The sequence below is a fragment of the Cnephaeus nilssonii genome, assembly GCF_951640355.1.
Source record: "Cnephaeus nilssonii genome assembly, chromosome: 12".
Lineage (NCBI taxonomy): Eukaryota > Metazoa > Chordata > Mammalia > Chiroptera > Vespertilionidae > Cnephaeus > Cnephaeus nilssonii.
In genome coordinates, this window is record NC_137083.1 from 19499584 (window position 1) to 19525436 (window position 25853).

At 38.5% G+C, this 25853-nt stretch overlaps 1 protein-coding gene across 6 annotated transcripts in view; it reads left to right on the plus strand.

The window, feature by feature from the left end:
• Window positions 1-16037, plus strand: part of DGKB (diacylglycerol kinase beta) — a gene marked incomplete at both ends in the record, with an annotated part of 464423 nt that extends 448386 nt beyond the window's left edge. For all 6 annotated transcript variants that reach the window (XM_079785451.1, XM_079785454.1, XM_079785452.1 and 3 more), the window contains one exon: window positions 15930-16037. In XM_079785451.1, the coding sequence (XP_079641577.1) occupies window positions 15930-16037 (108 nt within the window). The remainder of the gene's footprint in view (window positions 1-15929) is intronic.
• Window positions 16038-25853: the final 9816 nt, after the last annotated feature.

Here is a 25853-nt window from a genome sequence, read left to right on the forward strand (position 1 = left end):
TATATCCTGAATATATTAAATATCACACTTACTCTGGGTGTTTTTTCAATTCTTATAGGGAATGTTGATTTCTTCTTGTTGTTCTTTCAGCAGGTAATTGACCCAGTTGGGTTCAGATCACAAATCTGATCTGCATCCTGTGAGTTGTGGTTCTAATATCAGTTCAGTTTTCAAAGTCTTTGCAATGTTTATCAGATTTATCTTACATATACATGATCCATAGACCTGTCTGGAACCTGGGTTGTGGGCTACCCCCTAATTCAGTTCTCTAAATTTTTAGTATGCTTCTCAAGGTCAAACCTATGCATATCAGGCTCAGGGATATACTGAGGAGATCATATACAACTTTAGAGATAGCTTTCTTATGTCTCCCTTTGCTCCAGAATCTCCTGGAAGTATTTTTGTGTGTATTTTGTTGTTGTTGTTGTTGTTTGTTTATTTGTTTGCCTCCCAGGGCTTTCATATTGCACTTCTGGCTAGAAATCTAAGGCCTTAGTTTCCCTGTACTTCCTGATATAGCACCTGCCTCCAGGGCCATCTAGAAAGCGGGTAGAGAGAGAAACATTGTCAGGCATTCACCCATGCTTTTGGGACCACAGGTGCACTGATCAGAGAGCAAGGCTTTCCTTCATTGTAATTGGAGGCACCCACTACTAAGGACTTGCCAGGGGACTCTGATGGGAGAGATTGGTAGGCTAAATAGGACAAGATATTTTCCAACTCTCTCTGACCTATGGGGCCGTAATTTTCTACCCCTTGAAACAGAAAGACCAGGCTTTTGTAGAACTCTCTGTACTTGATGTACAGTTCCAGGTTTGGGGCTGCATTTAAGTCAGGCTAGGAAATACGATAGGGGAGAAAACTATGAAATGCATCACTGGTTCACTGGTACTTCATACCCTGGTTTCCTTCCCCACTCTGCCTCCATCCCTTACTTTTCGGCACCCTCTAGTAGCTGCTCCACGTGTAGCGTTTATAGTTGCTTTCAGTAGGAGGGACCAGGTGGAGTGCACTTACTTCTTTTTAACCAGAACTGAAAACATCACCACTCTCCTTAGTTTTGTTGTGTGTGGCTATTTTGAGATCTGCCTGAATTGTCCCCATTGAGTTGGCATATTATTAGCCAGAATTGCTTATCTGCCAACTTTGAGACTTCACTGTATAGTCCACATTTTCATATCTCTTACAAAAATCCTATATAATAAAAGGGTAATATGCAAATTGACCCTAAGGGCAGAACAACCAGAACGACTGGTCGCTATGATGTGAACTTACCACCAGGGGGCAGATGCTCAATGCAGGAGCTGCCCCTAGGGGTCAGTGCGTTCCCAAAGGGGGAGCTCTGCTCAGCCATAAGCCCGGCTGATGGCTGCGAGTGCAGCAGCAGTGGCGGGAGCCTCTCCCGCCTCCTCAGCAGCACTAAGGATGTCCTACTTATGGCTTAGGCCCACTCCTTGCAGTTGGACATCCCCCGAGGGCTCCCAGGCTGCCAGAGGGATGTCTGACTGCCCACTTAGGCCTGATTCCCTGGGTAGTGGGCCTAAGCCAGCAGGTGTACATTCCCCAAGGGGTCTCATACTGAGAGAGCGTGCAGGCTGGGCTGAGTCTCCCCCTCTCCCCCCGCCCCCGAGTGCATGAATTTTCATGCGCTGGGCCTCTAGTACTAAATAAGTCTAAGAAATACCCTAAACCTTGAATCTTACATCTTATACATTTTGAGATAACTTCTTTAAATTTTTTCCCCCATTCTTGTGTCCTTCATTTAAGCAGTTGAGACAACATTTACCTTTTTGTCTGAATGAAAATAATTAACCAAAAAAGCATAGCTTTTCTACTCACCTATGAAGATAGCGTTAAGTTTCAGATATTTCTCTAGACCAGTAATGACATGGATGACTACATGAGTTTGTTTTTTGGATTACTTTGTCTATAAGCAAACATGTTTTAAGACTTTGCAAGTGAGTTACATAATCATAGGGGAGGCTTTTAGACTGTGGCAGTGACTTTAGATGAATGTCCAAGGTCGTGAGGCAAAAAGTTATAAGACTTTAACTGTTCCTAACTTGTTTTTCTACTCCCAAACATGCTATCTCTCCATTAAGCTTGTTTTCTTACAGATAAATGTTCAGAGGGGGAAATACAATGACTGCAGCTTTCTGTGATGCACAGTATTGGGTACAGGAGCAAAAATGCACAACAAGTAGCCAGGCCAATGAGACCTCTTGGCACTTTAGCAGATCTAGCCAGAGCACACCCAGCATAGGGCACTTACAGTTGAGAAACAAAATAAACTGAGATTGTTTTAATGCCCCTTTCAACCCACTTGTAGAGTTAACTACCATGAAAATCCTTTCTACTCAGGAATATCATTTAAATGAACATGTTAGAAACTGCAGTGGTGTCAGGTGGATTTTCCCCCCATAGGATATATGTTTATATCTCTCTTGCTTACTAAAGATACGACACGATTTTAAAGGGAAATTGTGAAGAGAACTATGTTTTCTGACAAGAAGCTACCAAAACCTAAACATAAAGAGTACATGGGAAGATTTATGGGGAGATGGGGTAAATTTGAGAAGTAAGAAAATAGTTGGAATTTGCTTATCTATATGGCAGGTGGGTATTCCTATACCTATTACCTAAATTAACTGATCACAGACCTGGGAATTGAAAACAAATTAGAAATTATACAGCCTTACAACTATTTTATTATAAAATCTCAACCAATTTATTAAAACTTCCATATATCAGCTTTTTGTGAAATAGCCAACTTTTTTAGCACTTTTGCAAACATTCAATATAGACTGAAGTTTAAAATATTTTTCACTCCATAAAAGCCATGTTTTATGGCATTTTCATAAAGAGGGAGGGAAAAACAGCTTAGGAAAATTACTATGCTAAGTAAATAGCAGTGCTGTGAAAGTTATCTGCAGGTTTATTTATCTCTTGAATTTCCCAAGATCCTTTCATTAAATCGATTACCTTTAAATAGTTTGAAATAATATTGAATGCACTTGGCTGATTTCCTCGAAATTGGTCTTGTTTTGAGAATTTGATGCGAATATTATTTTCTCATTAGAAGTTACACAGCTATTGTAACTTGGCACTTGCTACCTTTGTAGACATACCATTTTTAAGTAATCTTAAGGCGTACCAATGTTCCAGCAAAGGAACATTTGTATTTTTAGTGATGAAAGACAAAGAGTAACCAAAAAATTATCAGTTGGAAAATGCTTTGTGTAGATAATAAATATTTTCCTGATGTGTGTAGAAATTGCATTTTGCCTACTATTTAAATAAAGAATAAGGATAAATCTTAAGGAAGGAAATATTATCATTTGATATTCAATGAGTCTTATCTTGATATTTGAGGAATAGAAAATTAACTAACAGTCTTTTGCCATCTTGACACATATTTGAATAAGCAGACTGCTGTTCTGATGGGTATATTTCTTAAGGTGTGAGTGGTAGTGAGGCTCCAAATGCAGTTAAATAAAACATAAACTAGAAGCATCCTTTTACCTACGACTTTATTGGTAAATGCTGTGCATAAATTTGCATTTCTAAAGCCGTTTTTTTTTTTTTTTAAGACTGGCACTTTAGTGTTTAGTTGGACGTTATTTTGTGTGTTCCCCAGTTACTTATGCATTAATTAGTTTTGTTTACCTGTGCATAATTTTTCCTAATTTCATAACAGTTGTTGTTTTGTAATTGACAATGCAATTTACTGCATGTGTGCTTTCTGGCCCCCAAACAAGTATGTTAAAGTATAAAGCACCAATCTCTTTCATTTCAGACTGTTGAAAACGGGATTGGTTGTGACTAATTTCCAATTAATTTGCACTGGTTGTGGGGAACAAAACAATTGCACCTACTAATTAAAATTTAAAATATTCCGAAGTGTCATCTTTAGGTGTCTGTGGAATATATAATTTCCATTTTGGTTCATTGCTGGATCTGTAACACCCGTGAGCTTGACAGCTCTATTAATTTAAAGGCTCAGTAATACCTATTAGTACAAAACATGAAAAAAAATACCATTAATCATTTATTTTAATTCTGCAGCTCTGTCATTTTCTCAGTATGTTTTAAAATTATGATGACACCATAATGTGCACAAATCGACCTGGATGATGGGGAAACGGATCACACTACTTAGGAGAGACACTGAAGTACATTATTAGAGCTTAATTAATGCCAAACTGATTAAATTTGATTGCATTTTGCACACAAAAAATGTTCTTAAAATCTTTTAACATATTATATTAAAAAGAGTTAATCCAAACTTGTTATGTTTGCAGACAGACTTACCTTTTTATCATTCTTTTCTTTAATACATTCTATTTAAATACTGCGAATTCAATCTAAATTGTTCTTTTATCCATTTTGAAAATCAAAATAATTTAGTCATTAGTTTTAATTTAGAAAAGTTTGTCTCATGTCAGCTAAAATATAATAGTGTGTCTCATCTTAGTATTCTTTGATAGGAACTCCTAACCCAAACTGAACACAATGTCCAAAAATTCAAAAGGGCAAAATTTGAAATGAAAAATATACCAAGTATGTAATATTTTATGCATTTATATTGATTTGATCCAGGACTGTCACACATTCTAAATGTGGGAAAATTGTATGCACTTAACATAATTGTGTCATTAGCTTTCAAAAAGAGCAATTTAAATAATATTTATACCTAGTTCAAAAAGGAATATATCCCTCCAGAATGGGCGCTCTCCTAGTCTGTGGGCACCATCAGGCTAATAGTAGATTCAATGTCTTTCCTTCCAGAGCAGTTAGAGGTCTCTCGTCTGGGATGAAAACTCTAGAATCACAAGACCTGAGCCTGACTCTCCTCCCACATTTGCCTTGTGGTCATACTTTATCTAGTTTGTCATTTCATCTGATTTTGTGTATTAAAATGAGAAAATATGGCCAACACATTCTAAGCTTTTCCTCAAAGAGCAACAACCTGTGTTGTTGAAAGGTTTAAAGAATAAGCATTCTTATCCACCAGCAGAGAACAGGGTTCAGTGTTTTCATTGAGAGATTCCCAGGATGAGTTACCAACTTCAAATAAAAATTTGAATTAAAAAACTAATAAAAATACACTGAATAGAATTTAATCATTCATTGTTTTTTTATTTCCTTGAATATCCAGAACAAATTTACACATATTTCATTTGAGGAGACAAAAAGTTTGAAGAATTTTACATATTACATTGTTTTATCCACATGATAGTTCCATGGGGTGAACAAAATAGATATCTTTCGACATGATTTTCAAGTCAATAGGTAAAAATTAAGAATAGAATACAACTGTGTTATCCAAGTTAAGTCAAGAATACCAGATTCATTTCTTCATTTCTTCAAGAAATACTTACTGAATTCCTGCTCGATAAAGGTGCTGACATTTAGCCCTACAGTGCTAAATGGAAACAAAGCAAAAACAGACATGCCCTCTGAACTTGGTGAAGTTATACATTCCTCGGAGTCACACAAATATAAAATTCCAGTAATGATATAAGTTCTGTGAGCACAATGTTCATGGTACTGAGACACTGTGGCACTGTGATAATATGGTGCTGTGGTACCATGAAAGGGTATAATACAGAAAATTGACCACCTCAAAGGAGGTCTAAGAAGACTTTCAAAGGAACTCAAAATAGACCTAAGAACCCAAGGGAGGGAAGACTGTCCTATGCAAAGGGAACGGGAATGGCATGAGGTGGGGAGGAGCTTGGTGTGCGCAAGGCTCTGAAAGCTGATGTGATAGATTCGGACCAGAAGGACAGGAGGTGTGGGGGAAGGCAGGTGACTCAGTGGGAATCAGAGCTGCAGGACCTAGAAGCTCATGGGAAGGATTTTTAGCTTTGGTTTAAGAGGCATATGGAACTAAAGAGAGTTTAAGCAGGAGGGAGGGTGATGTGGTCAGATTTGCATGATGATAAGATCATTCCTGGTGGGGAATGGATTTAACCATTTAGGAGACTTCTTTTTTTTTTTTTCTTTTAGAACCCATCACTTTTACCATTTAGTATATTTTTAAAATGTATTTCCACTGAATGATCACTTTAATGAATAAATATAATGTACAGTCAATGATTTGATGTGAAGTAGACTAAATTTCCCTAGCTGGCAATAATGATCTGAAATTCAAATGAGTTGAAGGTTTATGATTTGTATCAATTTGCTCAGGCTTTAGAGGAGTAGTAGTAGTAGAAAGACAAAACACACACACACACAAGAGATACGGAAAATATTTGAGGGATAAAATTGCTAGATTGTTTATGGGAGGTAAGGAGGAGGTGCCAAGGATGATCCAGATTTCTAACTTGAACAATTGAATAAGTGATGGAACAATTCTTTGGAAGAGGAGAATCTGGGTAATATGTAGGTTATTTTTTTCTCTATTCTCATTTAACTCAACTAAATTATGTTCCATGATCAATGTCCTAGGCATATTGTGACGAAAGTCAATCATTAGTACAGCATGTGATGGCAGTTTTTTATGGATAGCCTGTAAAATGTTTACTGGATTACCATTAAATAGTTTAACATTGATAGAATATATTTCAGATCAGTGATATGATGTTTCAAATAGCGGAGGGTATAGCCAAGTCTAGCAATTGGCTCATTAAGGAACTTCCTTTTCATAATATGTCAGTATGTGCTTATTGGTCTCCATTGCTTTTAAAAACCCATTCTTTCTGTGAGTTAGTAAATGTCCCAGATGGGTCTATTTTCTCCTCTTTTATTTGGGTAGAGGTGGAACCAGGCATGTGGCTGGAATGCTACCAGGTGCTTCTGGCCTCCTCAGAGAGAAGGCAGATGGCCATAATAAGCCATCTCCCAATGTCACCCAAGGAATCCTGAAAGCCTGGTTGTCTCAGCTAGGAGAGGGTGAGCAAAATGTGCTCTCCACTGGACTAAACATAATTCCACTAAAAATAGTAGGGAACATGCATAGTCTCATTTGGTACTTGCAGTAGTCCTATAAAGTAGGTGCATTTTTATCTTCCTTTAGGAAATAGAGACCGAGGCTCAAAAATGTGAGCTACTTTGTCCAATGGCCAAGCTGGCACTCAAACCCTTGCCTCAACTCTCAAGTTCATGATCTTAACCCCATAAAGCAAAAAATATCTGTAATATCATTCAGTAAGAAAAGTAGAATAGCAAATAGTAGATACTGTGAATATTCTCCAGTTATAGTCAAGGATGAAAATTTCTTTGTGGTATGTTTTGTTGTGTTTTTTTTGTGTGTGTGTGTGTGTGTGTGTGTTTGTTTGTTTGTTTGTTTTGTTTTGCTTTTGGAAAGGCCCTAGGAAAAGAAAAACAATGACTGGGTTAAAGTTGTGGGTTACATTTCTCTGCAGAGACACGGGCATTATAAAATGGTAGTTTTTAAAAAAAATGTTGACCTTCCCTGGCAACCAACTTACAACCATAAAATATTTTGGAAGGGAGAACCAAATTTTTACCTTTAAAAATATTTCAAATCCAGGTATGACTACTAGTATTTCCCCTGCAATGTGGCCAAATAGCCCTTCGATTTTAGGGAAAAGTTTCTCTTTTCTCATTATGATTCATATTTAAAATTTCTGTGAATTTCACCAGCAAGTAAACCTCTCAAACCCATATTTTAAAGATTTATCATAAATTCTTCTCAATGATTTCTCTGGATTTGATGTTAGATCAAAGTCTATAACATTAAATTTGGAAATGACTATCATTTCAGAAAATAATGGCTGGAATCATAAAGAAGCTGGCACAGAAATTTTAGAAAATTGTTATGTTTCATTGCTTTGCTTTTTGGCAGTTATGGACTTGAAAAATTTAGCATGCTCTTTATTCCTACTGTCATATGGCTCAGCTACACGCATGAATTCAAAATGGTTTCCATTATTGGAAGGAGATAATCTTATTCCAGAATCAAGCTAGGTAACTGTTAATGTTCCAGATAATTGCTAAATTATCTCTCCCACAGATATTTTATGGCATTTATTTTGCTCTGAAAACCCCATTCATTTTTAAGGTAGCTGAATAAATCCAGTGATAATGAACTCTTAAAGAGATGAAGCAGGGGAAAAAATATTGGCTAGATACAGGGAGAATATTTAAAAAGAAAAATGCTACCTGCTGAGATGCTTTCAAAGAACTATGATATTATTAAGCCCACCCTGGTGTAAAGCAATAAAGAGATTATGCATTTAAGCCAAATTTGATCAGTTGATGCATTTATTATCAAAACTGGGAAAGCTAGTATATATTCCAATTCAGAATTTTCACCGAATGAATTCTGAATGGTGGCACTCAGCACTGCAAATGAAATTACTTGCACTTTCATCCATTTTTTTAGCTACTGACCCATTAGGTTGTAATTTTAAATTAACATTTATTGCTTCCACCATATGCCTAATAATTTTAGATGTAATTTTCAGTATTTGACTGTAATTATATCAGGGATCAGCAAGTTATGTCCTTTGGGCCAAATCTGAACAGCTGCCTGTTTGTGTATAACCAAAGAGTTAAGTTTTGTGTTGTGTGTTTTTTTTACAGTTTAAGTGATGGAAAAAATCAAAATAAGAATGTTAAAATTCAAATTGTAGATGCCATCCATAGTTGAACTAGAGCACAGCCACACCCAGTCATTTATATGTAGTCTATGGATACTTCATGCCACAGGGGCCAACTTGAGTAGTTACAGAGACCCTATAGCCCAGAAAGCCCAGATAGTTACCATTTAGCCCTTTACAGAAAATGCTTGGCAACCTCTGAATTACATGAGCAGCTACTTAACCATCCTGTAATACATGGCTCTCAGATGTAATGATTCCTATATTTAGAAATGGTGTAAAAAATTCAGTAACTCAATCACTTTTATGCAAAACATTGTGGCAAACTGAGGCATGTCTAGCCTGTACACATGCAATTGGATGGTTTCAGCCTCATGAATAGCCACACTGAGGACTGATTTGCAAAGTTTATATGCTGGTGCTTCCTTCCGGCTTTTCTCCCACCTCTCTGGCTCCTGGTGCTTAGATTCCTTCATAGGACATCATTCCCCTGCTCCCCGCTAAAATATCAGTGTTTCCTCAACTTCATAGTCTAACCTCTGAGAGTTGGATTAGCCACACTGTCCGGTAATCTCTTCTCAGTGGATATCATTATAAGCTCATAACACACCTAAATCTACCTCAAGACTTGTTCTCCCTCCTGAACGAACACCAGACCTAGGCTGAACAGCTCCTTCACCGACACTGAGTCAGTCACTCTCAACACTGCCTTCACCAACTTCCTGGCTCCTACCCCTGCCGAGAATGCATCTCTTTCTAGTAAGATTATCAACACACACATCACCAATAAAGCTGAAAGCGTGAAAATCATACTAGAACTGTTTCATTTTCTGATATTCCACACAGCCCATCAACTGGTACCATGTCCTGTAAATCAGGCCTCCCTGGGAACTCTCCACTCTGCCACTGCCATAGCTGAAGTTCACTGCAGGCTTTTCTGGGTTTTATTAACCTTCCACCTGCTCTCCTGCCTCTGGTATGACACCTAGCCCCTAATCTATGCTTCCAGAGTGATGTCACTAAACATCAGGTTTAATTCTGCCCTGTCCTCCCACCAGGATCTAAATGTCATGCTTTCTTTGTGCTCCCATTGCACCCTGAGAAAATCTCTGTAGCATATTGTAGTGTTCATTGCACGTTATTGTCATTGGCCCAAGCTGTCTTCCAAAGTGGCTGTGTGCATCATTCGGCATTTCCACCAGCGGTGTATGGGACTGTTGCTCTACAGCCTCCCCAGCCGTTGGTGTTGTCAGTGTGGCCCTGTGGTCTTGGAAGCTCTTTCTTAGCTCGCTCATTTGTTTTGCTGGAGAACACCCTCAGACGTGCTTTAAAGGGCATGGAAAAGATAAACTCTCTAGATCCTTTTCTGACTGAAAATGTCTTCATTGTACCCTTGCATCTAATCAATACACCGACTAAGTATAGAAGTCTGGGATAAAATTAACTTTGCCTCTGGGGTTTGAAGGTGTTTCTCCATATTCTTTTAGCTCTAATGTTTTTGAGAAGCCTGGTGCCATGCTGATTTTTATTTTTTTTTTCTGTAAATGACCTGTTTTTCCTTTCCGAGGGCATCTAGAATCTTCTTTGTATCCCTGTGCTTTGAAAATTCACAATAACGTGTGATTTGAGCTGGGCCAGACAGAAGTTTGATTGGCAGAAAAGAGGGGGACTGTTCTACAGGGCAGTAACTGGCACAGAGGTGGGAAACGGGGGGCGCTTGGGAGATCGGCGTCAGCTGTCACGGCCTTTTCTGGAACTTACCAACTTGTGCTGTGTAATGGCAGGTTACAGAACCTGTGTACGCTTTGTCTTATATTGAAAATTAAGGATGTTGACACCTACCTCCCAGAGTTGCTGAGAGAATAAAATTAGATGAAATAAACATTTAAAAATGGGAAAATTATTATTTTGGAAGCAGGGAGAACCCCCTGAAGAGAGAATAGCTCCGCCCTCTATTTTAATCTTATCAGAATGCTTTGCTAGGCCCTTAGGTGGGTAGAGGTAGTCTCTAGGGACTGGACATTGAGCTGGGTGTTCTGATAACCTGAGGGAGAGACACACTACCCTTAACAATAGAGGGTGGTGGGAATATTCAATGCTGGGAAACAGGGAGCTAGGAAAGAAAATGCCAGTGATTAACCAGGGAACTCCTATGCGTATATGCATAGCCCATGGACACAGACAGTAGTGTGGTTAAGGCTTGGGAGGGGTGGGTGCAAGGTAGAGGGGGTCAATGAGGAAAAGAACACCCAAAACAAAGGGGACATCTGTTAATACTTTCAGCAATAAAGATTCATTTTTTAAAAAGAAAAAGAAAATCAGTTGAGCCAAACCTGCCTGGAGTATGAATCAGGGAAGGCCCACCTCTCTTCCCTTGATTTTATTTGATCTAAAGAAGGTCTTTGGAGACCACCTAAATGCCTAATGGGAATTGACACTGTCTGGTGCCAGACATAAATCTTCTCTTCAATCTATTTCATGAAATAACTAGAGGCCCGGTGCATGAAAATTCATGCACTGGAGGGGAGGTCCCTCAGCCCAGCCTGCCCCCTCTCACAGTCTGGGAGCCCTCAGGGGTGGGAGGTGACCCGGCGATCAGGGGAAGGCAACACCTCATCACACCTCTGCTGCTGCCACTGCTGGCAGTGCAAGCCTCGGCTGGCCCTGGTTATTTGAGCCTCGGGTGGCCCTGGGCGGCTGGGCAGCCGTCATCCGAGGCTTGCCTGCACCTTGGGCCAGCCCTGGGGGCTGGGGGGCTGAGTAGACTGGGGACTACGGAGGCAGGCGCGCAGAGTGGCCGGACCCACCTGGGGGTGGGCCTGGCCGTGCTGTGCACCTGCCGCCTTGGCGGGGCCGAAGGGACTGGGTGCTGCCATCTTGTGGCTGTGAGCACCACCATCTTTGAGGGTGGAGCAGTCAATTAGCATATTCCCTCTTTATTAGATAGGATACTTCAATTCTACATTCTGGTAATAATATTTTTATAGGAGTAGACTTTTGCTGAGAGCCACTTAAAGAAATGGCTGAAACAGGTAACATCTAGATAACATGTGTAAAACACTTACTAGTAGCATAATGGTCAACCCACAGTAAGAGCCAAAGTTTGTTAATTTTTATTCATATTACTAGAGGCCCAGTGCATGAAGATTCATGCACTCGGGGGCGTCCCTCAGCCCAGCCACCCTCTCACAATCCGGGACCCCTCGGGTAGGGTCCCTAGGCCTGGCCTGAGATCAGGGCCTATCGGGTCTTTCCTTCCCCAGGCTGCAGGCAGCTGGCCCCACCCCCGCCGCTGCCACTGCTTGCCATCTGTGCAGCACTGCCTCCCTTCCCCTGCCACCGGTGGCCTCCCTCTGCAGGCGACAGGCTGGGGTGCAATGGCTTGGCTGGCTTGGGCCTCCCTCTTTCTTTGCTGGGGGGTGGGGCCAGCCATGCAAGGGGCTGTCTGCCTACCTGATCACCCCTAACCACTGGTCTGCCTACCTGATCACCCCTAACCCCTCTGCCTGCCGGCTTGATTGCCCCTAACCGCTTATTTGGGGGCAGGGCCAGCACTGACTTCCAGTTGGTCAGCCTCTGGTTGTTACTGGTCGTTACAACCCAGGGTTTTTATATATATTAGGGTTATTATTATTAACTTTATAATTATAAGGTGGAACTATTAAAGTATGCAACCCTGACAATGTAATAGAAACAGGAAAACTGCCTTGATCTGGTTTATACGTGTGCATCTTTATTTCATATTGACTAATTATAAAACTAAAACTGAAATCAAATGTTTGCATGTTTACAGTTTTTGATGTGCTCATCTTAATTAGACATAAGAAGATGGAATTAGAAAGAGTTGTGGGACAGAAGTGACTCTCTTCTGCCACGGTTGCTTTCCAAGGAAGTGGGTGACATGTAGAAATGGAGAATTGTTTTTATATGTGGACACCATTCTATTACTGACAATATTTGCCTTGAATTTTTTCAGCAATGCTTTTCTACCTTCATGCAGCCATTCAGCTTCTAGGAGCCCCGTCACCGTTGCTTATGCTTGCCTGCAGTTCTCTCATTTATAATCCCAGATTCTCTTCCAAACTCAGTAATCAAAATCAAGTTGCAAAATGCCTTGCTCATAGCTGGTGCCCAATAAATAGCTGATGTTTGAGGAACAACTAAGAAGTAACTACCTGAATCTTAAAAGAAGGAAGTGCTCAAAGGTAGCCTGATGATCGGTTCAAGTCTTCAGATTGCTGAAAATACATTCTGAAGTCTTTGGAATCTGCTCCTTACTCGTTGCTTTTCTAGTAGATGGCACATTCTCAAAAAACAAAACAAAACAAAACAAAAAAACAAAAAACAACAAGAGTATGGCATATATACAAAACAGGCACCTGAGTCCTTCTTCCAGCCTGCTGAGGCTCCCTTAACCAGGTTTACCCCCAACCTGAAGCTACACTTAAGTCCCTACAGTTTTCTGAAGCCTACACCTGGAGCTTCTGTGATTGCCACAGCAACAGTTCACCTGGACTGGAATGATTCTCATCCTTAGTGGAGTGGCTTTTGTTTCTGCCCAAATAGAAAAGATATGTAATTTTACAATGAAATAGCATATGCAAAGAACCTGGATACATAATACAGATTTCATGGATGCTAGTTTCCTCCATGTTATCTCCCCCAACTAAGAGGAAAGCAACCAATTGTTTGTCATTTCCATAAACAACAGACAAAAAAGGTGGACATTTAATTTTTACAGAAATAAAAAGAAAGATTTTAAAGAAAGAGTTGTGCACTTTGACCATAGGATTGCTGCAACAACAAAGAGGACAGGTTATAGATAATTTTAAAAATAGGACTGGCGCCCTCCTGCTTGGAACCTGAAGACTAGAACTCCCTATTCATCAGTAACATGGACTAAGTGTCCCATTGTGTCAAGAGTACTGAATGAGATACTGTGCTATTTTTGAACACCATGTGATTCCTTAAAAAAAAAAAAAAAAAAAAAAAAGGATTGCCGATGTAAAGATAGCCATAATCAAACAAAATTCAAATTCCTAAAAACCAAACAAAACCTTGCACATAATAATTTGTGGTATTTTGGCTATGCTTTGACAACGATGGTATATTTCTTCCATTGATAGTAATGATCTTGTTTCTAACATGTCCTAATACCATTGTATCCTCCAAAGGATTTAGGACAGCAACTGTGAATCAGAAGGTATACCTTCTTACTTTAACTGCTAATGTTCTATTGGAAGCGAAGGTTATTATAGAAGTAATATGTGACAACTTCTTCCCAAGGAACTTATCTAAAAATATGATATTTTTGTGTAAAAAGATTCATGTTCAAGTTTAACATTAAGAAATTGTGCCTTTCTGCTTAGCCTCCTATTTCAGCATCTATATCATTATTGCTGTGCTTGTTAAATTTCTCTTTCCTACTTGACTGTAACTTCTTGGGGGCAGAGAATATGTATTGTGTATTTTTTTTTAAGTCTCTGAAGCATAGTAGGGGCTCAAACAATTTTGTGAAATGAGTAAATGAATAAATGATGTAGTATTAGATACTGTATAAAGCTAAGATTCAGAGGACTTTAAAATCAATAGCATGCCCCGCCAATGTCGCTCAGTGGTTGGGCATCGATCCATGAACCAAGAGGTCCCTGGTTCAATTCCCTATCAGGGCACATGCCAGGGTTGCGAACTTGATCCCCAGTAGGGGGTGTGCAGTAGGCAGCCGATTGATGTTTCTTCTATCGATGTTTCTATCTCTTTCTCCCTCTCCCTTCTTCTCGCTCAAAAAAATACAAATAAAAACATATTTTAAATTAAATAAAATCAATAGCATATGGTAATCCAAAGCTGAATTATTAAGAGAAAATCTGATAGAGATCTCTTTGAACCTACATATATAAGTGCACTCTTATATTTTAACTATATGGTTATCAACTTCCCAGTTCATAAGATAAAAATGAAGTAAAATTGTATATCCAGAGAGTTAGGGGCTGGTTTATCCTGGTGGCCTTTAACAGGTGCAATTTATTTTTACAGTGAAGAGAAGAACACTGAATCTTCCCAGAATAACCTGATTCCAACAGAGTTAAATAAAGTTGTTCATTTTTCCAGGGTTTTGACATATTTCTGTCTTTGGAGACTGTGAAGTAAATCTCTATTTCCCAAAAGCCCCTGTACTGATTTTAATGATCCTGTCCACGTGACATACATTTTTTTTTTATTTCATCGCTATTAGTGAATGACAAGTGAAGGATATTCATTTTAACTTGAAAATGTCAGGTATGCACTTTAAGAGATATATTTTTGCAGCTTTTAATGAGGTGGTGTTTCTTTTTGAAAGAAATACTCATCTCTGATGTGGGTGCTGTGCAGGTGACAACTGATATTTAATAAGCGATGGTTCTTGTATTAGTCACAGTTCTCTAAAGAAAATGTCTCAGATTGCTTTTGAAAAACTCTTAGCATCACTAGCCCAAAGGCAAGATGTGACCTTTTTATTACATAATGATAATCATTTATTATCTTCCAATGTATCTTAAAGTCACAGACAAAATGCCACTTTGATAATTGCTTTCAATTAGCTTTGAGCATAGCGTATATTCACAAAATGTCTTCTCTAATTTAGACTTGAATTAGAGAAAATTGCAGACATAATCTACTTTAAGCTTGTCTCATTTAAGGTGATTCGTAGTTTTATATCAAAGAAATCAAAACGAGTAGCTTTAGAACAGTCTCTCAAAGTGTTTTAAGCAGGCTTTTCAATATTTGATTTTATTCTATTACCAATTAATTAACAAATTAGAAAAGTAGTTCATCATTCCTGACCTTTTATGCATGTTAGCTTGTGACTTTCAGTTCTAATGATTGTTTTGAAATTAAGCCTTGCAGTTCGTGTTTAAAGAGAGAAACAATCTGATTAGTAAGATAAATAAAGCTTGCCTTGATACCAAGTGCCTCTTGATGTTTGACTATAGCTGGGATTCCGAACACTATAATCATGCATCCTTTTCTGCCTTAAATAAATGATACGTAGCTAGTGGTTAATAAATTATACTAGATAATCATGTAACCTAAACAAGGAATTTGGGATTATTATTATAAGCGAGGTTAGAAGTAACATGATAATTAAAAGGAAATCTCAGTTAATTTTAATGTGTTTTTTTTTTTTTTTGTACCTTGAGCATTGGAATACGGTTCAAATGCTTAGTTTTATCTCTCTTAAAAATAGTGTTTTAAATAATAGAAACTCAGAAACTACATTTTTATACTTGTGCTCTTTTAGTAATTAGTTTCAGATTCTCGGAGATTGGTATGCTATCTGGAGATTACTCTCTTTCTTTCTTTTCTTTTTCCTAGATAAAAATTACACACAAGAACCAAGCCCCAATGCTGATGGGCCCACCTCCAAAAACTGGGCTGTTCTGCTCCCTCGTCCAAAGAACAAGAAACCGAAGCAAGGAATAATCCCTGTGTCGCTTCATTCTTAGATATCTAATTATCATAATTGGGCCATGGAAAACTTATGCTGGAAATCTTTGAATCCTTTCAAGTCTCCTACTCATTCAAAATCATGGAATTGGTTTAACGGTTTTTGTTACTGAGTTCATGTAAAAACTCATCTATTAGAAAATTTGTCTCAGTTTTTATGGGCATCCTTGCATGAAGAAAGCAGAAGTTTACGTGAAGTGATACTGCAAATTTTTGTTGCATGCATTCCCATAGGTTTTTATGTCTACCATCCATTCCTCCCCAAGTTCTATTTCCTAACCTGTGATAAAAAAAACAACAACAAAAAAAACGTTTAAACATAAAAAAGGAAATATCATGGAAAATGTGACTCTCAGTGTGATTTCAGTTATCAATAAGCACTGATCAGTAAGGCTACACTGATCAAAGTTGCAGATTGCTCTAGTTTTTCCCTTGTAGAATCGGTGTACCAATAGTCTTTGACCTATGACTTGAGGAGAAACTTTTCTTGAAGGATTTTATTAAATAGTGGTATATGATACCTTGCTTTATCTATTTTTTCTTTAACTTCTTAATGCTTCTGAGTGGAATTTAAAATGTCAGGCATAAAATTTTCTTGTGCTGAAAAAGAGAAAGTGGTTTTTTATTTTGTTTAGTTTTGTTTTTGATTCCAGAAATAAGTGAAAACATGTTACTTGGCAGTAAAGTGTGGTAATATGATAAGCCTTATTCCTTTCTGCATGTGAATCTAGGAGATTATTCATAACCACATCAGTAACCAAATAGGTGTTTTAAACTATGTGCCTAACAAGCTGTGTTTCCCACCAAAGATTCACAAAACGATGCCTGAGAGAAATGTTTTAATAATTAATTGTGGAGAAAATTTATGGTTTTTATGATTAATTTTGTGATGACTAAAACTTTGGAATAGAATGAATTACCCATTAATTATAATTAAAATTCTCACCGTTCAGAGACAGTGGGCCATACAACATAATCAAAGCTCAATATTATTAACTTAACAGAAGTTATATACAAAAAGCTGATTTCTTGCTTTTTTTGGTCCTTTGTAAGTATAAGTGTCTGTAATTTTTCATGGATCAGTTAAGTCCACTTGAGAAAGTATATGGTTGTATCAGTTTCTTTCTAATATAAATTGATACTTGTAATAATATTGAGCTCACTGAAGAAAAACATGCATGCAATTAGCCTCCTCACCTACTCCACTGCCATCTCTATGACATTTTAAATGTGTGTTTGGAAATAACGGTCTAGATTGTTGTTTAATATACTCATGGTATTGGATTTTCTGAGTGTCTAAGGAAATTCTGGAATAGTACTTTCTTAGTGTTTCATTTAACCTATGATATAAAGTGAAATGCTATTCTGAGCAGTTCAGTGTTGTTCATTCATATTGACCTGCGTCTCATCTTTGCATGTTTTATGTTTTCAAACATGCCATAAGGAAAACAAGTGCTCGAAATGCATGATTTATTAGTTTCTCTCACCACTCTGCATTAAAGTACTAATGATTTATCAGTTCTGTTTTTTTATTGATTCATTCATCTTTGCATAAAAAAATAGCATTTAGTGATTCTGTTGAACACAATCCTGTGCATGGATTTATGGATTTCAAGTAAAATTGCTATAATTTTAGTTCTTCGGTTTGAAAACTCATGTGAATGCTGTTGTATGAAATAGCTAGTCTCAAGCAATGTATTGTAGTGGAAGATTATGTATAAAACATATTCTTTTTTGTGTTCCAGGAACATTAGGTGGTAAATATCAATCAACAATAAGTTTAATTGCTTTGAAAATAAAAGCTTTTGAATAAAATTAATACATAATTTAGCATTCCCAGGAAAATTATTATTACAATTGCAAATGTAGCACAGCAATCCCTTTCCCTAGTGCATATATTTTTAAATTGTATTTGGCAGAACAGTAAATTACACCAAAAGAAATTTCAAAACAGTGAAAAATGCATTACTGATATAATGTTACATAACACACACATTTTGTGTGTAGAATCTACGGTTGCAGGTAATAAATATTTTCACATAAACTGACAAAATTGTGTACAATGGTCAGGCAAGCTTTGTGTCAAATACATATTCTGAAGCCACAAATTATTTTATGTTCAGCACAACATGCAATTATTTCCTGGCCACGTTTTAGAGTATATAGTTTGAAGGCAGCAACACTTTGTGAATCATTCTTAACAATCTGTGCAGTAGAAAAGACAGTGGGATGAGACAAATCAAACAACCGGCCCCTAAGACTTCAATAATTGAAATAATGGGAGGCAGATTTACTTCAGTGTAGCTACACAACTATAATTACTGTTACTAGTAGTTCCATTTTCAGTCAATGGGAATCACTGGTATCAATAATAGATATTCAAGTAGCGATCAAATTTTACATTTCGAAACTCATTTTCTAAAGATACTCATTTGCTTGCCCCTCAAGTACACTACTCCTGGGCTTTGGGGAGCAGTTTATAAAAGCCCACTTTGATGGTTTTAAAATATTCTTCCCGTTTTTATGATAGCTTCAAGGGCAGAATATTTACTTAAAGAAAATTTCTAAACTGAAAGTTCTATGGTAGATTAAAATATTGAATAATGGATGTTAGCTTTACAAGATACAATTTTTTCTTATGTGTGTGTGGGTGACTGAGTTGTTGGGTCAACCTCTTTAAATACAGTAGACATAGTGGTATGAAGTTTTACATGGATGAAGCTCTTAAGTAAACCCTGAGTTTATAAGGGTTGAAGGAAAAGGGAAGAAGAGATATGCACTTTGCGAAACATTGCCATACAGTTAGCTGATAAACAGAGAAAGATATTTCAAAATAAACCTGAACAGCCATGCTTCTAATAGGAATGAGGTCTCTATGTAGAGCCAGAAATTTTAAAGGATGTATTTTTCTACTTAGATATATATATATATATCATGTGTATTTGATTCAAAAAGTGCATGTCAGCTTATTATGGAGGAAGAAGATTTATGGTAGGAAGAGAAAAAATAACATTTAAAAAATTTTATTTTTTCAACAGGTTTATCGTGATTATAACCAGAATAAAGCAAAAGGCTCAGATGTTTAGGGACCCCTACTATAGGCAGAAATTGAAATCCAATGAGAATTAATAAATCCTGTTTATGGTTCTGTATCTTGTTATTTTTCCCATTTCTTTAGAGGGATGGGAAGCAATTGCAATTTTCAAGAAAGAATCTGTTTGGAATCTTGGACTATATTGTACTTGAATGAGACAAAACTTGTAAATGGCTCCATTCATTTTTTGTGTCAAAGTTAGTTCTGCTGTTTATTACTTACAAAAAGAAAAATGTAATTTTCATGGTACATATAGCCCCAAATACTTATTCAAATCCAGTACATATATTCTAAATTTAAAAAGATTGAGCCCTTATATGTTGAAATGTAAAGTTTAAATAAACAAAGCAAACAGAAACCTGCAAAAGAGCTTTTATTTTGTGAAAGGCAGCAATCACTTCTTAAATCCCCCAGTTAAATTGCATTCTATTTAAATAAACTTTGGATAAACTCACATTGGAAGGATTCTGTACATCCTTACTGTGTTTAAGAACATGCTACTCATTTAATTACAGTATCTTATTTTCTCAGAAAGTGTTATATATAGTATTCTGTTTTTGAAATAAAAATGTTAACTGCTCAGATAAGTGTCATTCCTTACTGCCATTTTGGTCAGATTTTGTCCACATATGAACTCTTCAAGCATTTAAAGAATATCCACCAGGCCAGCCAGCAACCCTGCTTTTTGTTGGGGAGGAAGGAATAGGAGTATTTGGGGACTGAATTCTGTGTTGTTAAGAGCTAGATCATTCTGCTTTGTGGTACTTTGGCCCAAGTTGCTGCTATGAACATTATCCTAGCAATTTCAGAGATTCCAGGATGGGGACTGCATGACTAGGTCAGAGCGTCTGTGAGGGCTTAACTAAAATTTTCTGGATTAAACCAATTTCTAATTTTATTTTGTGTAACAGACCTCAACAAATATCTCATGGGCACTGACTAGGTACAAGATATTTTACGAAGAGGCTACAGCAATTAAAGAATTTTTTCAAGTGAGGTATCTCTTTTCTAAAAGTCTTTCTAAGTAGAAGAGTTAAGTAAAAGAATGGCCATATTACATGATGGAGTAAGGCAAGAATCAAGGTAAGCAAAATGTGATACATATTCAAATGATCAAAGATGGGAGGAATCCATAAATGCCTCCAAAAATGACAAATCTTCAAATGGCTTTTCAGGGTAGCTAGAATTTTACATGGAGAAGTAGAATGAAGGAATTCCTGAATAAAAGAAGGTGAGGACTTGGAGGGAGAAATCAAGTCCTGGATATTTCATTGCCTCATCTCGTACAAAGGTTAGACAATTTATAAGTTAGATATTTGGGTGGTGGTTCTTAGAATCATTAGGAAAAAAGGCAAGAAAAGAGAAGGAGAGAGGGGCAGAGAAAAGATGTAATGAGGAAGGGAGGGCAGAAAGGAGGGAGAGAGGAATAAGGCAAACACCAAACTTAGGATTGACTGTAAGAATTAATTTCTCATTCTGGAAGAGAGAAAAGAATAAACTATTCACAGGTGTTCTTGGAATTTCATTAACTAATTTTTAATTACAGTTTACTTTCAATAATACTTTTACTTTAGTTTCAGGTATACAGCATATTTTGTTTTTAGATTCCACATATAAATGAAATCATATGGTATTTGTCTCTGACTGACTTATTTCACTGAGTATAATACCTTCTAGGTCCATCCATGCTGTCACAAATGAATTTTTTAAATTGGTGGAATATTAATCAGTCATAAAAAGAATGAAGTCTTCTAATTTCCTCATTATATTGTTCTCTGTGTTTTTCCCTCCACCCCACCCACCACACCTCAAACTGGAATCAACGTTATCCATATTTCATTGTCAGCACTCAAATTCTGCACTGAATATACAGTACACACTACCTCTGGCATCCATTCTGACCCATCTCTCTTTAGAGAACCTCAGGACCTATAGCACTGATTGGTGCTCATGGCTGTCAGATCCTAAAGCCTGTTGTAATAATCACTACTTTTGACGGTCCTCCAGCTACCCAGCCACAGGGCCTGCAGAGAACCCTCCTTGTTCCTACTACACCATCCAGGTCCGGCAGACCCTAGAGGAGAACTACTGGGAGTAGAGGTAGTGTCTACCAGCCGTTACACCTCATGGCTCTCACACACTGGCACCTACCCTCCTAACCTCCGGCCAGACACCAGTAGAGGGGTTAGTAGACCCCACCCTGCCAGCATACACTCCCCCAGTGTTGCCCTCTCAGGGGCCATGGTCAAAACCGCAGCATCTATGGACTTCATGGATCTTAGTCTATAAAAAAGAAGGGGAGGGGCTGGAAAAGCAGGTGTGTGTGGGCAATAATGAGAGGCATTCCATAGCTTGTTGCTTGTGGTATAAGCACAGGTGGTGTAAGCACAGGCGGTGTAAGCACAGGCAACAAGGTATGGAAAGGAGGCTGCAGGGGACAGAGAAGGCCCATGGAGCAGTAGGCAATTAAGGCATCTCCTACTTTCCACTCTCCCTGTGAATTACCATTCCATTTAAGTGAAAAACCAGCAAAACCTGCTCCATCACAGTCATTAACAATGTTAATTTTATTAATAAAAGCAGGAACCAATGCTTATAGGGTGCTTGCTCTGTTTCATACACAACTCTATACATAAATGAACTAACTCATTTGAGTTCAATAATTGTCAAGGCCGTGCTCAATTCACTCACTATAAAACTGAGGCACAGAGATGTTTAAAACTTAACTCCAGGCTACGGTCGGTCCAGCACAGGGGCTACCTGCCCGAAGGGACTGGGGGTAGTGGACATGTGTACACATGTCTTCTATTCTCTGAGGAATGCTGGTGAGATGGTAGGTAGAATAACGCCTGCCCCCCAAAAGCTGTACCCACTAAACTTTGACACCTGTAAGTAGTTTGTGTTACCTGGCAGCAAGGAATTAAGACTGCAGGTAGATTAAGGATGCTAATCAGCGGGCTTTAAAGTAAGCGAGTACCTGGAGTATGCAGGTGGGCCCAATGTCATCTCAAGGGTCTTTAAAAGGGAGGAGGGAGGCGGAGTCAGAGGGAGTTCGGAAGTGCTTTGCTGCTGCCTCTGAAGATGGCGGAAGGGAGGCCACAGGCCTCAGACTCGGGGCCTCCAGATATTGCCGAAAGGTAAGGGAACATTGTCTCAGCAGGAACACACCATTTTGGCTTTAGCCCACTGAGACCCACTGTGGAATCCTGACCCATGGCACTATTAGAAATTTCTGTTGTTTTAAGTGACTAAATGTGTGATGATTTGTTCAGGAAGCAATAGGAAGCTAATATAGGTAGGTAGGAAGGTCGGATATCCACCTTCAGACCTGTGGCTGCACTTGGATGCCTTTTAAAATAGAGCAAAAGGCCCTAGCCAGTTTGGCTCAGTGGATGGAGCATTAGCCTGCAGACCAAAGGGTTGCAGGCTCCTCCTCCCTGGCCCAGGCCCTGGTTGGGCTCCCAGGAGGCAACCAATCAATATGTTTCTCTCACATCACTATCTCTCGGTCTTTTCCTGTCTCTTCTACTCTCTCTAAAAATCAATGGAAAATATCCTCGGGTGAGGATTTAAAAATAGAGCAAAAGTTCTCTCTTTAAACCTTAATGCATTTGAATTGCTTAATCTTCATTAAAAAGCAAGTGGATTCCTCAAATCCAGTATACATATTCTCACCCTCATGATGATAAATTGATAAACTAGTTCATTAGTTTTTGATTGATATCACTTTAAGAAGGAAAAAATAAAAGCGTTTGTTGTGATAAAACCTATTTCACGGAGACAGTGATCTCCATAACATTTTTCAAGTGATATATTTAATCCTGGTTTTAGTTATTTGGAAATTTGAAAAATAATAATGCTTGCTTTCCTTTCTTGAAACACTTTCTATTTTTGTCTGTATGGATAAGAAAATAATAAAGAATGACAGTGCAGGAGAGGTTTTGAATACGCCTCTTAAGTTAATTTTATTTATATCTCCCCACAGTTTTCCCGAACATTCGCTTTATAAGTTTAGCTGAGCTGGAGCAATGGCTGAACAGAGGAAGCTAATGATGCGGCCCCTACCTGCTGGGTCAGAGCCCTGGCTTGCCTTTGGGTTGCTATCCCAATTTGAAGTTCTTGAACCAGAGTGTGCTTTGCAAATGCTAATGGATTTAAACCGGTTTATGTTTCAATTACTAGGTGTTTGGAAGGGAAAATCAAAGTACTTTGGAGATACTTTAGAGTGTAAAGACTTTTTGGTTTATAGATCAGAATTTCCCGAGTCCAAGGAAGGTTGCCAGTCGCATGAAAACTGAGCATGCCTATCTATAACTTGAGTCCTTTTCCTATTCTAGAGCCTTCACGCTTGTAACCGAGTTTATGTGGCTACCAGAGGCTCCATTGTCTTTCAAACACATGGGAGAAATTAATAGATTCAGTGGTTTGTTTAGTACAGTTTAGTGACAAAGATTCTCTCCTCAACTTCACTCTCAGTCTCCTCTGAACTGTTTATCAAATAAGCCTTAATTTTGGACTTCATGTTTCTCTGCAATGTTACATTTTTAGCAAGAATCCTGCTCAATCAGTTTAGCCAGAATCCTCCACTCTGCATATCTGATCACCCTTGGTATCTAATCTGACTTCTCACCTTCCACCACCTCCCAGGTGATGTCTGATTCCCCAGTCCTACCTTCAGCAAGAATCCCCTCTTGCCCCTATGGTTCCCTCTTAGTAATTTTTCACCCACTGACCTCTCTCCTGCTCTTGAGCTGTATTTAAGTTGAGCCCAACCTTTCTCCCGCACTGCAAAATTCCACTGTAGTGGTCCCTATAAGGTATCACAATTCCCTCCTTGAATAAAGCCTTCCTTATGATGCCATTTACTACTTTTTATTTAATGTTAGTTTTTGGTGGTGTGTTTGGTTTTTTTAACAAGGGTAACCCACTGGGTAAACACCCTAAGTGGTGATTAGATGATGGTGAGAACTATGTTTGGACTAGCTAACTCACACCTACCTGGTGTATAGAGGTCTGTGACCATTAGGGGCTTAATCACAAGAAACAACAGCCTGTAATTATTGGAATCGAGAGTCTAGGTCAATGGTCGGCAAACTCATTAGTCAACAGAGCGGCAAACGGTGGCTCGAGAGCCGCATGTGGCTCACAAACCGCAGTTTGCCGACCGCTGACCCAGGGCAAACCACGTGCTGCTTCATGAGAAAGTTACTGATATGCCATTTCTTCCGCTCTTCAAGAGAAGTGGCAAACTAAGATTTTTGTATGAAGTCTTTTAATTTTAAAGTACTGTGTCTAACAGACAAGCAAGAGCACTTCTGTAAATTTCATCCAGCCAACGGGTCCAAAGTTCCCACCATCTTTTCATTTAGAAACTTTTTTCCTCTGTAAAAGACAGTCTGACAATGATAAAGTGCACTACGGCCTTATCATCCTCCATTTCCCTGGTTAGAAGTAATAGTTATTGTGAACTATTTCAACTGAGATTGAGTGTGCCAAAACACTGAAGAGACAAAAATGTTGTTTATCTCTTATTGATTAACAAATTTAGTACATGTTTGTTCAGTGCTTAGGAGCTCAGAAAACATCCATGAATAAAACAAAGTCCATTGTCCTCAGGTGGGTTATATTCTAGCTGATGTCATCATTAAACCATCTCTGTAAGCCATTTAAAAGGGCAATATCCGAAACTTACAATTCAAAACATTCATGAGGCTATTCTGTACTTGGGAAGCTTACAGTCAAGTCTTTTTACAGCAGAAGAAATCACTTTCATATTACAGTATTAGGTCTGGAATTTTTTTCATTCTTTGCTCTCTACTTAATTTTCTTTATCAAATTTCATTGACTCTTACTCAGAACTTTTACTACCACGTACTAAAAGGAAATGAATAAAAAGTCAATGTGGTAGGTGGTTTATTTATATTATACTAGAGGCCCAGTGCACAAAATCTGTGCACGGGTAGGGTCCCTAGGCCTGGCCAGCGATCAGGGCCAATCTCTGGGGTGACCAGTGGGGTGATCAGGGGGCCCCCACTGGCACCTGCCTTGGCTGGCCTGGGGCCTGCGGACTTTTGGCACCTCCTGCATTGAGCGTCTGCCCCCTGGTGGTCAGTGCACATCATAGCGACCGGTCGTTCCACCTTTTGGTCGATTTGCGTATGAGGCTTTTATTATATAGGATGTTGACGCCTTCTGTAATATTGGAGCTGAGAATAATCTCAGCGCCGCAGAGCTAAATACGAGGGATTGCATATAGGCTTACCTCTCTACAAAGTACTTTTTGCTACCCACTGCAGGTGTGCCTCTTAAAGGGGGTAGGTAACAGTCAGAATATCTTCTTGGATCCCCATATTTATCTAAGATTTGGGGAAAAAAATAAACTTTATGTAAGACCCAACACAAATCCATATATATGTCTAAAATGACTCAAACATTAAAGTGAAACCTCAGATTTGCCATAGCTTACAAAATATTTGCCCAAGCTCCCAGGTTTATGCAATCAGAAAATTGGAAGATGCTTTGGGGAAAGCATTGCCCCATACTCCAATCTTTACCAACAGCCTGGATCGCATTTCTAAGTTGCAGACCTGTGTCTAACTGCCCTCTGGTATCTACTTGCATCACGGGTTCAATGTGCCTGAAACTCCACTCAACCACATTCTCACATAACAACCTGCTTTCCTGTCTGTTATCTGCTT